At 44.6% G+C, this 12987-nt stretch overlaps 1 protein-coding gene and 1 pseudogene across 1 annotated transcript; both read left to right on the top strand.

Moving 5' to 3' along the window:
• The first annotated feature begins 1726 nt into the window (after window positions 1-1726).
• Window positions 1727-2925, top strand: LOC116546958 (annotated as a pseudogene).
• A 2179-nt stretch (window positions 2926-5104) lies between these two features.
• Window positions 5105-12914, top strand: LOC116546957 (keratin, type I cytoskeletal 18-like; the record flags this gene model as incomplete). The annotated part of the gene is given in 6 exon segments (XM_032273063.1): window positions 5105-5129; window positions 5132-5887; window positions 5890-6479; window positions 7608-7773; window positions 11433-11546; window positions 12733-12914. Coding segments are annotated over 6 exon segments (1833 nt in total), but the record flags the coding sequence as incomplete, so codon positions are not given.
• Between the last annotated feature and the right edge of the window lie 73 nt (window positions 12915-12987).

Raw genomic sequence — 12987 nt, 5'->3', positions numbered from 1 at the left:
GAAAGAAATCATAGATGACACAAGCAAATAGAAGAACATTCCACACTCATAGGTTGGAAGAATCGGTACCATTAAAATGGCCATACTGCCCGAAGCAATCTACAGATTCAATGCCATTCCTATTATACTTTCAATGTTATTTTTCACACAATTAGAAAAAAACTAGTCTAATATTCATATGGAATGCAGAAACAGCACCATTAGCCAAAGCAATCCTTAAAAAAAAAAAAAAAAAAAAAAAGGCAGATGCATCACATCACCTGACTTCAAGCCGTTCTGTAAGACTACAGTAACCAAAACAGCATGGTACTGGTACATAGTGAGAACATGCAGTATTTGGTTTTCTGTTCTTGAATTAAATGGCTTAGGATAATGACTGGAACAGAATACAGAACCCAGAAATAAAGCTGCACATCTGCAGCCATCTGATCTTTGACAAAGTTGATACAAATATGCAATGGGAAAAAGTACTCCCTATTCAATAAATGGTGCTGGGATAGCTGGCTATCTATATGCAGAAAAATGAAACCGGACCCTCAACTTTTACCATACACATAAATCACCTAAGATGGATTGAAGATTTATTTATTTATTTATACATTGAAACGGAGTCTCGCTCTTGTCACTCAGACTAAAGTGCAGTGGCCACAATCTCAGCTCACTGCAACCTCTGCCCCCCAACTAGCTGGGACTATAGGTGCTTGCCACCACACCCAGCTAATTTTTGTATTTTTAGTAGAGATGGTGTTTCACCATGTTGCCCAGGATGGTCTCGAACTCCTGACCTCAGGTGATCCACCTCCCTCAACCTCCCAAAGTGCTGGGATTATAGGCATGAGTCACCACACCTAGCCAGGCTGAAGATCTAAATATAAGACCTCAAACTATAAGAATCCTAGAAGAAATTTTCAGAAATACCATTATGGACATTGGCCTTGGGAAAGAATTTTTAACAAGTCCTCTAAAGCAATTGCAACAAAATCAAAAATTGACAAGTGAGACCTAATTAAACTAAAGAGCTTCTGCAGGGTAAAAAGTAACTATCAACAGAGTAAACAGACACCTACAGAATGGGAGAACATATTTGCAAACTCGGCAGCCAACAAAGGTCTGATACCCAGAATCTATAAGAAACTTAAACAATTCAACAAGCAAAAACCAAGTAACCCCATTAAAAAGTGAGCAAAGAACATGAACAGACACTTCTTAAAAGAAGACATACAAATGCCAACAAACATGAAAAAATTCTCAGCATCACTAATTATCAGAGAAATGCAAATCAAAACCACAATAAGATACCATCTCATACCAGCCAGAATGTCGATTATAATAAAGTCAAAAAATGGGTGGGTTGTTGGGCGGACCGGTCATGGAGAAGAGAGGAGAGTAGTGGGCCGCTGAATTAGCTAAAATGATGCCCACGCCTGTTACCCTGTTGAAAGAGGGGACTGATAGCTCCCAAGGCTTCCCCCAGCTTGCAAATAACATCAGTGCCTGCCAGGTGATTGCTAAGGCTGTAAGAGCCACCCTGGGTGTCCATGGCATGGACAAGCTTATTGTGGATGGCAGAGGCAAAGTGACAATTTCTCATGATGTGGCCACAATGCTGAAACTTCTTGATGTTGTCCATCCTTGCAGCAAAGACTTTAGTGGACATTGCCAAATCCCAAGATGCTAAGGTTGGTGATGGCACTACCTCAGTGACCTTGCAGAGTTTCTGAAGCAGATGAAACTATAGGTGAAGGAAGGTTAACACCCTCAGCTCATTATTTGAGGTTTCTGCACAGCCACCCAGGTGGCAGTTAACAAGATTGAAGAGATTGCTGTGACTGTGAAGAAGGCAGATAAAATGGAGCAGAGGGAGCTGCTGGAATAGTGTGCTGGGACTGCTCTGAGCTCCAAGCTGATCTCACAGCAGAAAGCTTTCTTTGCTAAGATGGTGGTGGATGCAGTGATGATGCTCAATGATTTGCTGCAGTTTAAAATGATTGGAATCAAGAAGCTACAGGGTGGAGCCCTCGAGGATTCTCAGTTGGTAGCTGGTGTTGCATTCAAGAAGACTTTCTCTTGTATCTGGGTTTGAAATGCAACCCCCAAGAAATACATAATCCTGATATTGCCCTTTTGAATGTTGAGCTTGAGTTGAAAGCTGAGAAAGATAATGCTGACATAAGAGTCCACACTGTTGAGGATTATCAGGCGATTGTTGATGCTGAGTGGAACATTCTCTATGACAAGTTAAAGGGGATCCATTATTCTGGAGCCCACATTGTCTTGTCCAAACTCCGCATTGGGGGTATGGCCACCAGTGCTTTTCTGACAGAAGCATGTTCTCTGCTGGCCGAGTACCTGAGGGGAATCTGAAGAGGACTATGAGGGCCTATGGAGGCTCAATCCAGACCAGTGCGAATGCTCTCTTAGCAGATCGATGCTCTCTCAGCAGGTATGCTGGGTCGATGCCACATGTTTGAAGAGACCTAGATTAAAAGCGAGAGGTACAATGTTTTTCCTGGCAAAAACATTTCCCAAGGGCAAAACATGCACCTTCATCCTCCGTGGTGGTGCCGAGCAGTTTGTGGAGGAGACAGAGCAGTCCCCTCATGATGCCATCATGATCATCAAGAGGACCATCAGGAATGAGTCAGTTGTGGCTGGTGGCAGGTCATTAAGAGGGAGCTTTCCAAGTACTTTTGGGATTCCTCAAGGACTATTTCCTGGAAAACAGCAGTTGTTGATGGGGTATATGCCAAGGCCAAACCTCAGTGTCACACAATATACCCATATACCAAAACTGCACATGTACTCCCTGAATCTAAAATTTAAAATTATAAAAAAGAGAAAACCCAATTACATTAACATATTTCTCTTACAATCCTGTTTTTAAAAATAACTAGAATTTTCTCTTACTATACAGCTTTTCCCTAGTCTGAAAAATAAAAAATAATAATTTTTTAAAAAGGGGCCAGGCACAGAGGCTAATGCCTATAATCCCAGTAATTTGGGAGGCTGAGGCAGGAGAATCACTTGAGCCCAGGAGTTTGAGACCAGCCTGGGCAACACAGAGAGATCCACATCTCTATTAAAAAATCTAAAAATTAGCTGGCTGAGGTAGTGCATGCCTGGGGTCCCAGCAGCATGGGAGGCTGAGGCAGGAAGATCATTTCAGCTCAGGAGTTCAAGGCTGCAGTGAGCTGTGCTCACACCACTGTACTCTAGGCTGGGCAACAGAGCAAGACCTTGTCTCAAAAAACAAAAACAAACACACACACACACACACACACACACACGCAGCCCCCACCAAATCTATTGCATTAGCCAAAACTTTAGTTCTGCTTATTAGATACAATTTTCTTGTGATAGCAAGTATTTTTAAATTGTTATCTTTTTTAAAAATACGTAAAATATCTTCTTGTTGAAGGGACAGTTGCATTGAATTGTTACCTTTATTTTTGTTGAAACGATGAAGAAATTAGGAAGACTTTAGATTTAAAATGAAAGATTACATACATTATATTCTTGTGAAATTGAAAATAAAAATAAAGGAATAAAACTGAAAAAAATAGCTGCCAATTTTATCCAGTTTCATGATTATGATAGAAGGGATAGTCTGAAAACAGTTGCAAATAAGTTTATAATTTGTAAAGTTCTGATAAAAATACCAGATAATAAGAATTTACAACCATATCCTCATTGAGAATGGAGGAGAAAAAGAAAGATTTCCCCATCACATTTAGATAGGAAACATATTTGGTGTGTCTTTTTTATTTATTGTACTTTAGGTTCTGGGGTACATGTGCAGATCATGCAGGATTGTTGCATAGGCACGTACATGGCAAGGTGGTTTGCTGCCTTCCTTCCCCCAACACCTATATCTGGTATTTCTCCCCTCGTTATCCCTCCCCACCCCCTCGCTGTCCCTCCCCTAGCCCCCCCAACTGACTGCAGTGTATGATGCTCCCCTCCCTGTGTCCATGTGTTTTAATTGTTCAACACCCGCCTATGAGTGATACCATGCAGTGTTTGATTTTCTGTTTTTGTGTCAGTTTGCTGAGAATGATGGTTTCCAGATTCATCCATGTCACTATGAAGGACACGAACTCATCGTTTTTTATGGCTGCATAGTATTCCATGGTATATATGTGCCACATTTTCTTTATCCAATCTATCGTTGATGGACATTTGGGTTGGTTCCAGGTCTTTGCTATTGTAAACTGTGCTGCAATGAACATACGTGTGCATGTGTCTTTATAATAGAACAATTTATAATTCTTTGGGTATATACCCAGTAATGGGATTGCTGGGTCAAATGGTATGTCTATTTCTAGGTCCTTGAGGAATCACCACACAGTCTTCCAGAATGGTTGCACTAATTTGCACTCCCACCAACAGTGTAAAAGTGTTCCTATTTCTCCACATCCTTTCCAGCATCTGTTGTCTCCAGATTTTTTAATGATTGCCATTTTAACTGGTGTGAGATGGTATTTGAATATGGTTTTGATTTGCATTTCTCTAATGACCAGTGATGGTGAGCATTTTTTCATATGTTTGTTGACCTCACAGATGTCTTCTTTTGTAAAGCATCTGTTCATATCCTTCGTCCACTTTTGAATAGGCTTGCTTGTTTTTTCTTGTAAATCTGTTTTAGTTCTTTGTAGATTCTGGATATTAGCCCTTTCTCAGATGGGTGGATTGCAAAAATTTTTTCCCATTCTGTTGGTTGCCGGTTCACTCTAATGATTGTTTCCCTTGCTGTACAGAAGCTCTGGAGTGTAATTAGATCCCATTTGTCCATTTTGGCTTTTGTTGCCATTGGTGTATCTGTTTTAAAGTAAAAACAAAAGCAAAAAAACTAGTAACACACACTTTTTTTTTCATTCAGTTTTAAAGTGTTTATCAGAAAAGAACTACTTGTGGCTGGGCTCGGTGGCTCATGCTGTATTCCCAGCACTTTGGGAGGTCGAGTGGGTGGATCATTTGAGGCCAGGAGTTCAAGACCCACCTGGCCAATATGTCAAAACCCTGTCTCTACTAAAAATATGAAAAATAGAAAATAGGTCATCAGCAAAGCCTGAGTCCTGCCCTCTCGCTCTCCTCCCGGTGCAGCATGAGCTTCACCACTCGCTCCACCTTTCCACCAACTGCCGGTCCGTGGGCTCCGTCCGGGTGCCCAGCTACGGCACCCGGCCGGTCAGCAGCACGGCCAGCGTCTATGCAGGAGCCGGAGGCTCTGGTTCCCGCATCTCCGTGATGCGCTCTGCCAGCTTCCAGAGCAGTATGGGGGTCGGGGGCCTGGCTGCGGGGATGGCCGGGGTTCTGGCAGGAATCGGAGGCATCCAGAACGAGAAGGAGACCATGCAAATCCTGAACGACCACCTGGCCTCCTACCTGGACAGAGTCAGGAGCCTGGAGACCGAGAACCGGAAGCTGGAGAGCAAAATCCGGGAGCACCTGGAGAAGAAGGGACCCCAGGTCAGAGACTGGGGCCATTACTTCAAGACCATCGAGGACCTGAGGGCTCAGATCTTCGCAAATACTGTGGACAATGCCCACATCGTTCTGCAGATTGACAATGCCCGTCTTGCTGCTGATGACTTTAGAGTCAAGTATGAGACAGAGCTGGCCATTCGCCAGTCTGTGGAGATCGACATCCATGGGCTCTGCAAGGTCATCGATGACACCAATGTCACTCGGCTGCAGCTGGAGACAGAGATCAAGGCTCCCAAGGAGGAGCTGCTCTTCATGAAGAAGAACGATGAAGAGGAAGTAAACGGCCTACAAGCCCAGATTGCCAGCTACGAGTTGACCGTGGAGGTAGATGCCCCCAAATCTCAGGACCTCGCCAAGATCATGGCAGAAATCTGGGCTCAATATGATGAGCTGGCTCAGAAGACCGAGAGGAGCTGGACAACTACTGGACTCAGCTGATTGAGGAGAGCACCACAGTGGTCACCACACGGTCCACTGAGGTTGAAGCTGCTGAGATGACGCTCACAGAGCTGAGACGTACAGTCCAGTCCTTGGAGATCGACCTGGACTCCATGAGAAATACGAAGATCAGCTTAGAGAACAGCCTGAGGGAGGTGGAGGCCCACTACACCCTGCACATGGAGCAGCTCAATGGGATCCTTCTGCACCTGGAGTCAGAACTGGCACAGACCCTGGCAGAGGGACAGCGCCAGGCCCAGGAGTACGAGGCTCTGCTGAACATCAAGGTCAAGCTGGAGACTGAGATCGCCACCTACGGCCGCCTGCTGGAAGATGGTGAGGACTTCAGTCTTAGTGATACCCTGGACAGCAGCAACTCCATGCAAACCATCCAAAAGACCACCACCCACCGGACAGTGGATGGCAAAGTGGTGTCTGAGACCAATGACACCAAAGTTCTGAGACATTACGCCAGCAGAAGCAGGGGACCCTTTGGGGAGCAGGAAGCCAATAAAAAGTTCAGAGGTCAAAAAAAAAAAAGAAAAAATAGCCAGGTGCAGTGGCTAATGCCTATAATCCCAGCACTTTGAGAGGCGGAAGTTCAGTGTGGGTGCCTCTAAATGCTCTCTTATCTGTGTATGATAGATTTTAATATTTTATATTTTCATTTTCATTCACTTCAAAATACTTTCTAGTTTTCTTTGTACTTTTTCTTTGATATATAGTTATTTAGATATCCAAACATTTGAGGATTTTTCCAGATATCTTCCTGATGTTGATTTCTACTTTATTTCCATTGCAGTCAGACAAGATGCTTTGCATGATTTCAACCCTTTATATTTGTTGAAATAGATTATTTATTTGTTTATTTATTTATTTGAAAGGGAGTCTCACTCTGTCATTCAGACTGGAGTGCAATGGTTCAATCTTGGCTCACTGCAACCTCCACCTCCTGGGTTCAAGCGATTCTTCTGCCTCAGCCTCCTGAGTAGCTGGGACTACAGGCACATGCCATCATGCCTGGTTAATTTTTGTATTTTTAGTAGAGATGGGATTTCGTCATGTTGGCCAAGCTGGTATTGAACTCCTGACCTCAAATGATCTGCCCATCTCGGCCTCCCACAGTGCTGGGATTACAGGTGTGAGCCATTATGCCTGACTGAGATTTATTTTATGATCCAAAAATGGCCCTTCTTGGTGAATGTCCTCTATTTACCTGAAAAGACACTCCCTGTCAACCCCTTTGCTCTATCATTTAGCTTTGATCAGCTTTTTCTCTTTTCTGTCACATCAGCAGAAACAATGCCAAGAAATTCCAGAGACAACAAAACAGGAACATGTCATGGGCACACAGAACTCTTCTTCCCTGGGTGCTGATTCTCCCTGTGACAGACAAATCTATGTGACACAATGGGAAGGCTCTCCCCAGAGGATGAAAGATACATTTTTTTCCCCTTGAATTCTAACACACCATTCCCAGGGCCCGCCTTGCCTCCCACCTGCCTCCCATTTCTGTTCAGCTCAGCTGTGGGCACCAACCTCCATCGGCACTTGAGCCCTGCCTGCTCCTGCCCAGACAGGAAGCCCTTCAGCAGCAGGCTCAGCCACCAGGATGAGGCTGGGAGTCAGAAACCCCCAGGTGTCCATGGAGGTCCCACCTCCTTTAAACCCCTACTGTCCAGACCCAGCTTCTAAAACTGTTCTTCTGCCTCCCTTCCTACTCACCAACTCCCTTTGCTACTGTCAATGGCACTGAAGTCCCAGCCTGCTTGGTTGGGGCAGTTAAATCCTTCTCAGTCACCTTCCACCAGAGGTTAAGGCAGGACCCCTTTGCCTGCAGCTCTGCAGGTGGGATCCCTTCCCATCTGAGCATATTCACTCCCTGGGTTCCTGCTGCCATCACACCACCCCCCACATGAGCCCCTTCTGGACCAGTGGCCCTTGTTTGACTCAAGCCATATCTTGCCAAGCCTGTTGTGACACTGTTCTTAGCAAACTTTCTTTTCATGTCAGGGCCCCTGTGAAACAGACACAGATCTGAGTCATGGTGTTCCTTTAAGCAACTAAAAGGGTAGAGTCTTTTCTTACATAAGAAACATGGATCCTCAGTAAGTTGTAGATGGAGTAGACGATTTTTCTCATGAGGGGGAATCTTAACCTTGAACTCCACAGAGAGCCCCAGGAACTGTGACTTGAACCCTAGAGCTCTACTTAAATTGCTATACTTGAAAATGTTGAGGTCTGCCTGGGTCAATCTGGAGAGGACACTATGAGGGCAAAGACAGCAGTGGAAGAAAGGAATGAATTCTTTTGTCAGAGCAGTGGCAGAGAAACAGGACCAACAAGCAGGTATCTGGCAATGTGTCTGTCACATAATAGTTCTCTCAGGCTGGGCGTGGTGGCTCATGCCTGTATTCCAGCACTTTGGGAGGCAAAGGCAGGCAAATCACAAGGTCAAGAGATTCAGACCATCCTGGTCAACATGGTGAAACCCCATCACTACTAAAAATACAAAAATTAGCTGGGCATGATGGTGGGCACCTGTAGTCCCAGCTACTCAGGAGGCTGAGGCAGGAGAATTGCTTGAACCCAGGAGGCAGAGGTTGCAGTTAGCTGAGATCGTGCCACTGCACTCCAGCCTGGGCAACAGAGCAAGGCTCCATCTTAAAAAAAAATAGTGTTCTCTATGTGCGTGCATGTGTATCAGATTCTCATCAGAAAAAAATATATAATATATTTATAATTTAATTTATTACTGAATATGTTCCTGATGGGGAGTGCCACCAGTTGTCAAGAAAATAATGGGAATTGAAACCTCTACTTAGTTTCTTGTTGTTGTTGTTGAAATGTAACAACCTTACTATAAAGTGCAAAATCTTAAATAGTCCATTCGATGTATTTTCAAAAATGAAATCTATCTGCATGATCATCTGTCAGATTAAGTTATAGGTTATTATTACCCTGACTTCTATTATTAAAGATCCAGTTTGTCTGTTTTTGAAATTCATATAAATTGAATCATAGAGATTATGTTCTTTGTGTCTGACATTTTCCTCTCAACATCCTGTCCATGACGGTCATCCATTTTTCATGTAGTGGTAAGCTTTTTCTTCCTCTATTTCTATAGAGTGTTCTGTTTGTGATTATATTCACTTTCTCTTTTCTAGGACATGTTGATATGTGAATAGATGTGTTAATTCATGGGTCATCCAACCTGTGGCCCTGTACCTTTGTGTCATGACATGTCATGACTTAGGACAGCTGACCTGTGGTTTCTGCATAGCAATAACTTAACTGTACAAAAAAATGAGTGTGAGGACATAAATATACCTCCTAAACCCAAATCAATATATTTGTAACTCACCTTCCTCTTAAATGAATTTTTTTTTTTTATGAGATGGAGTCTCACTCTGTCACCCAGGCTGGAGTGCAGTGGCACAGTCTCGGCTCACTGCAACCTCTGCCTCCTGGGTTCAAGCGATTATCCTGCCTCAGCCTCATGAGTAGGTGGGATTACAGGCACCTGCTACCATGCCCAGCTAATTTTTATATTTTTTGTAGAAACAGGGTTTCACCATATTGGCCAGGCTGATCTCAAACTTCTGAGCTCATGATCCACCATCCTCAGCCTCCCAAAGTGCTGGGATTATAGGCGTGAGCCACCTGCACCTGGCCTCTTAGTTGAATTTTTTAAAAGCCAGCAGTCACTCCAATTCCAACTGACATGGAGGAAAGTGTGATGGAGAGAGTGTCAGAGTGATATGGCAGTCCTAATTAATTATGACCAAATATCTTACTTTTGCAAATTTTTCAAAATGACTAAATTGACACCATATAAAAAGGAAGGCACTCATGTAAGGGAGGCATGTGAATCTTGGAAAACACGCCTCCGTGCAGGAGATAATAGATTAGACTGGCAGCCAGAATGTCATCAAAGCTCAGGTTTCACCATCAAAAGTTAGTGTGACATTGTCACCTTCTCACCACGCAGAGAAGAAACAGGAGATCAGGAACAGACACTATGACATTAATTCCCATTTAGAAAAAAAAGTACAGCTCACCACCAGCATTCATTTAATTTTAAGTGAACATGCTCTTTGAGGATGAAGCAAATCTGACTGATTTTCAATGTGAAAATAAATTCTAAAAACTTCTTGCCCGAAAGGTGTGACGTCATCAGAGCACAGGGAACCTTGAAGACGTTGCTGCCCTGGTGATGATGCTTTTCTAGCATTCTTTCAATCAATGTGAGTCTGGAATGTACATGGCTAATCATATGCTTGAGATTGTCCTTCTTGTCCTTCTTTAACCCATTTTAATGTTTGGAGGGTGGTGAGAGGATTGCATACATCACAGCTTGTACATTCTCTGGGAGTAAATGCTGCAGCCACAAGCGCCACCAGTGAGTCTTCACAGCACAAATGGGAAAAGGGGATGGAGGTTTGCTGAGCTAAATCAGGCTAAACGCAGACAGCAAACAATATTTCCATCAAAGGGCTGGGGGAACCCTGGGCAGGATGGTGAGGAAACAACACCCCAGGCAGGCATTCCAGATCTTAGACCTTGCCACTCCTCAGGAGGAGATGCTTGCTTCATCCCTCCTCTCATTGCACTTTTATGCTGCCAGCCCTGCTGTGTAGTGTGGGGGCTCAAGACTGAGACAGGGTGCCATTTCTATGGAGAGAGATCAGGGAGCGGGGTCTTGAGTGAGACCCATGGCTTACCTCTCCTGAGTCCTTACCAGACTAAGATGTCCTCAAAGGCCAGACAGCAGCCTTCCACTCATCTGTAGATGTAAATTTCCATGATGACTAACAAGATTAATACCCCCAGGATCATCGTTAGAGTTTGTTGGCTAGAGGAAGACCAGGGGATATTTGAAGCATTTACCGGTGACACTAAAAGAGCAAAAAAGCACAAGACCTGTCAAACCTAAAAATACGCTTTCCTCAGCCCCTGCTTCCCCAGGAACACATGGTGCCCCACATAATTACTGGATCATGTGACAGCCACTCTACCAGGCCCTGGGCCATGAAGATGAATAGGGCTTGTGCTGTGTCCTTACTGAGCTCAGATTTCCACCGAGAGAGGTAGCAAATGTCCATCTGATTACTACACAATTTCACATGATTACTGTGGTTAGAACTGCTTGGAGAATGATTAAGCACAATGGGTGGTACTTAATTCTATGTGAGGAAGGTGGGGAAGGCTTCTAAGAAATGGCATTAGAGCTGGTAGAAGGGTAATTATAATAGAGGAAGAGAAGGCCTGGATGTTTGCAGTGACTCAGATAGACCTGGGACCATTTAGCATTGGGTCATTGGTGACTGGATCATTGGTTAGTGGGAAGGGGTTTCTACACTGAGGAAGAAACAGTGGGAGGTGGGATGGGACAGGGAGGATGGTGGTAAATCCTTACAGCCATCACTGCCTCTCCAAACAGGAAGCCCATGGAGAAATCAATCAGATTTTCCGTTGCACACACTGTAGGGCTGTTGCCCCCACAGTGTCATGGGGTGTCCCTTATGCTGTGCTGAAGTACAGGATCCAAGAAGTAAAGAGACAGGACACTGAAGAACTGGTGAAGAGCAACTGGACTCAGCGGGCCACGCGACCTATGAGTAGAGACCAGGGAGGCCCTGAGTGCCCAGAAGATTCTGTATTTATTAGGTACAAGCAGGGGGCAGGGTTGTGAGTGAGGTCGTCATCTATAGGCTTAGTGGTAGGGCATACATAATCACGTGAGTCACAAGCAAAGGGGACATCCCATTACATCACCTGGGCAGAGAGGTGGGTCATGCGCAGTAGGGGGCCGTGCCGTGACAGTAATAGAGGGTTGTGTACAGAAAAGGGGTCCACCCCCATTAGGTCACAGAAGCAAGGAGGTAGGCTGTGTGCAACAGGTGTCGTACGCAACACTTCTTATCTGGGGGCTGATGACTTCAAAGGGTTTCTAATAGAAGGGTACTGTAAGCCAATGCAGTGGGAGCTGACAGATTTGTGCTCTTCTCTTAGGATATTTATGAGAGGATGATTTGAGCTAGTAAAGAAGCGAGAAAAGACTGACAGGGTGTACAGCCTCCGTGACTGGTCACACCAGAAGGCTTCTTCCCTTCGGTTATTTGTGGGATGTCAGGCCTGAGGCCTACTTTCCACAGGAACTGGATGCAAGGTACTACAACTCCTTTATCAGGAGGAAAGGCTCTTGCTCCAAGCCTGCCATACAGCGTACGCCCTTTCAGGCAGGGACGCACCACCTGGGTCATTGGTTCTTGTCCTGGTCTGGCTGTTTTCCCATGTACTGCTTCAGTTCTGTGACTGCTCTAGGCATTCCTCCTACTACAAACTACTCTATGGTTATATGGAAGGATTATATAAATCAGCACTAAATGTGTTGGTACAGCTCCGACTACATCCGTTATATGATTATTTAGAAAGATAATGTGGAATTATTTTATATATATATATATAGGCTAGATATAAGTAAGCAGTGAGGTGTACTTCAGGCACTAATTATGCCTAGGATCTGAGCAGTTCTCCTTCCTCAGTACCCGTAGAGGGTGTTACCCACAACACACATGCTGATGCCCACACAGGGAAGACTTTTGACCTTTAAAGAGAGCTGCCGCATTCTTCCACTTAGCTCAGTTACCTGTCGGCTCTGGCATTGCCTCCCAGTGCTCTGCGAATTTCCCAAGCCAGTGATTGCAGTCTCCCATTGAGAGCTTCCTGAAATACTTTTCCAGCCCTCTGTCTTTCTTCTGTGTCTCCTTGATCTTGCTGGCTTCATGATTAATTACTGTCCAGGTCATGTTCATCGCATCGAAGAGGAGGGATTCCTCTCCACTAATGACAAACTGCCAGGACGCACCAGTGCATCGTTCTGCTTCACGTTGACAAAACATCTTGGCCTGCAGAGTGGAAGGACCTGCAATCCAGACACAAAGCCATCATCCTCCACTCTTAAGAGGTCCATCATCTTCCAACAGGTCAAGTGTTTCTCTGCACATTTAGGGGCCTGTATTCTTTCTGCCTGAACTTGTCCTTTCTTGCCCGTTGGGT

Source organism: Sapajus apella, unplaced genomic scaffold (genome assembly GCF_009761245.1).
Source record: "Sapajus apella isolate SASKATOON/1434 unplaced genomic scaffold, GSC_monkey_1.0 scaffold1747, whole genome shotgun sequence".
Lineage (NCBI taxonomy): Eukaryota > Metazoa > Chordata > Mammalia > Primates > Cebidae > Sapajus > Sapajus apella.
This window is presented reverse-complemented; position numbering and strand designations above follow the sequence as displayed.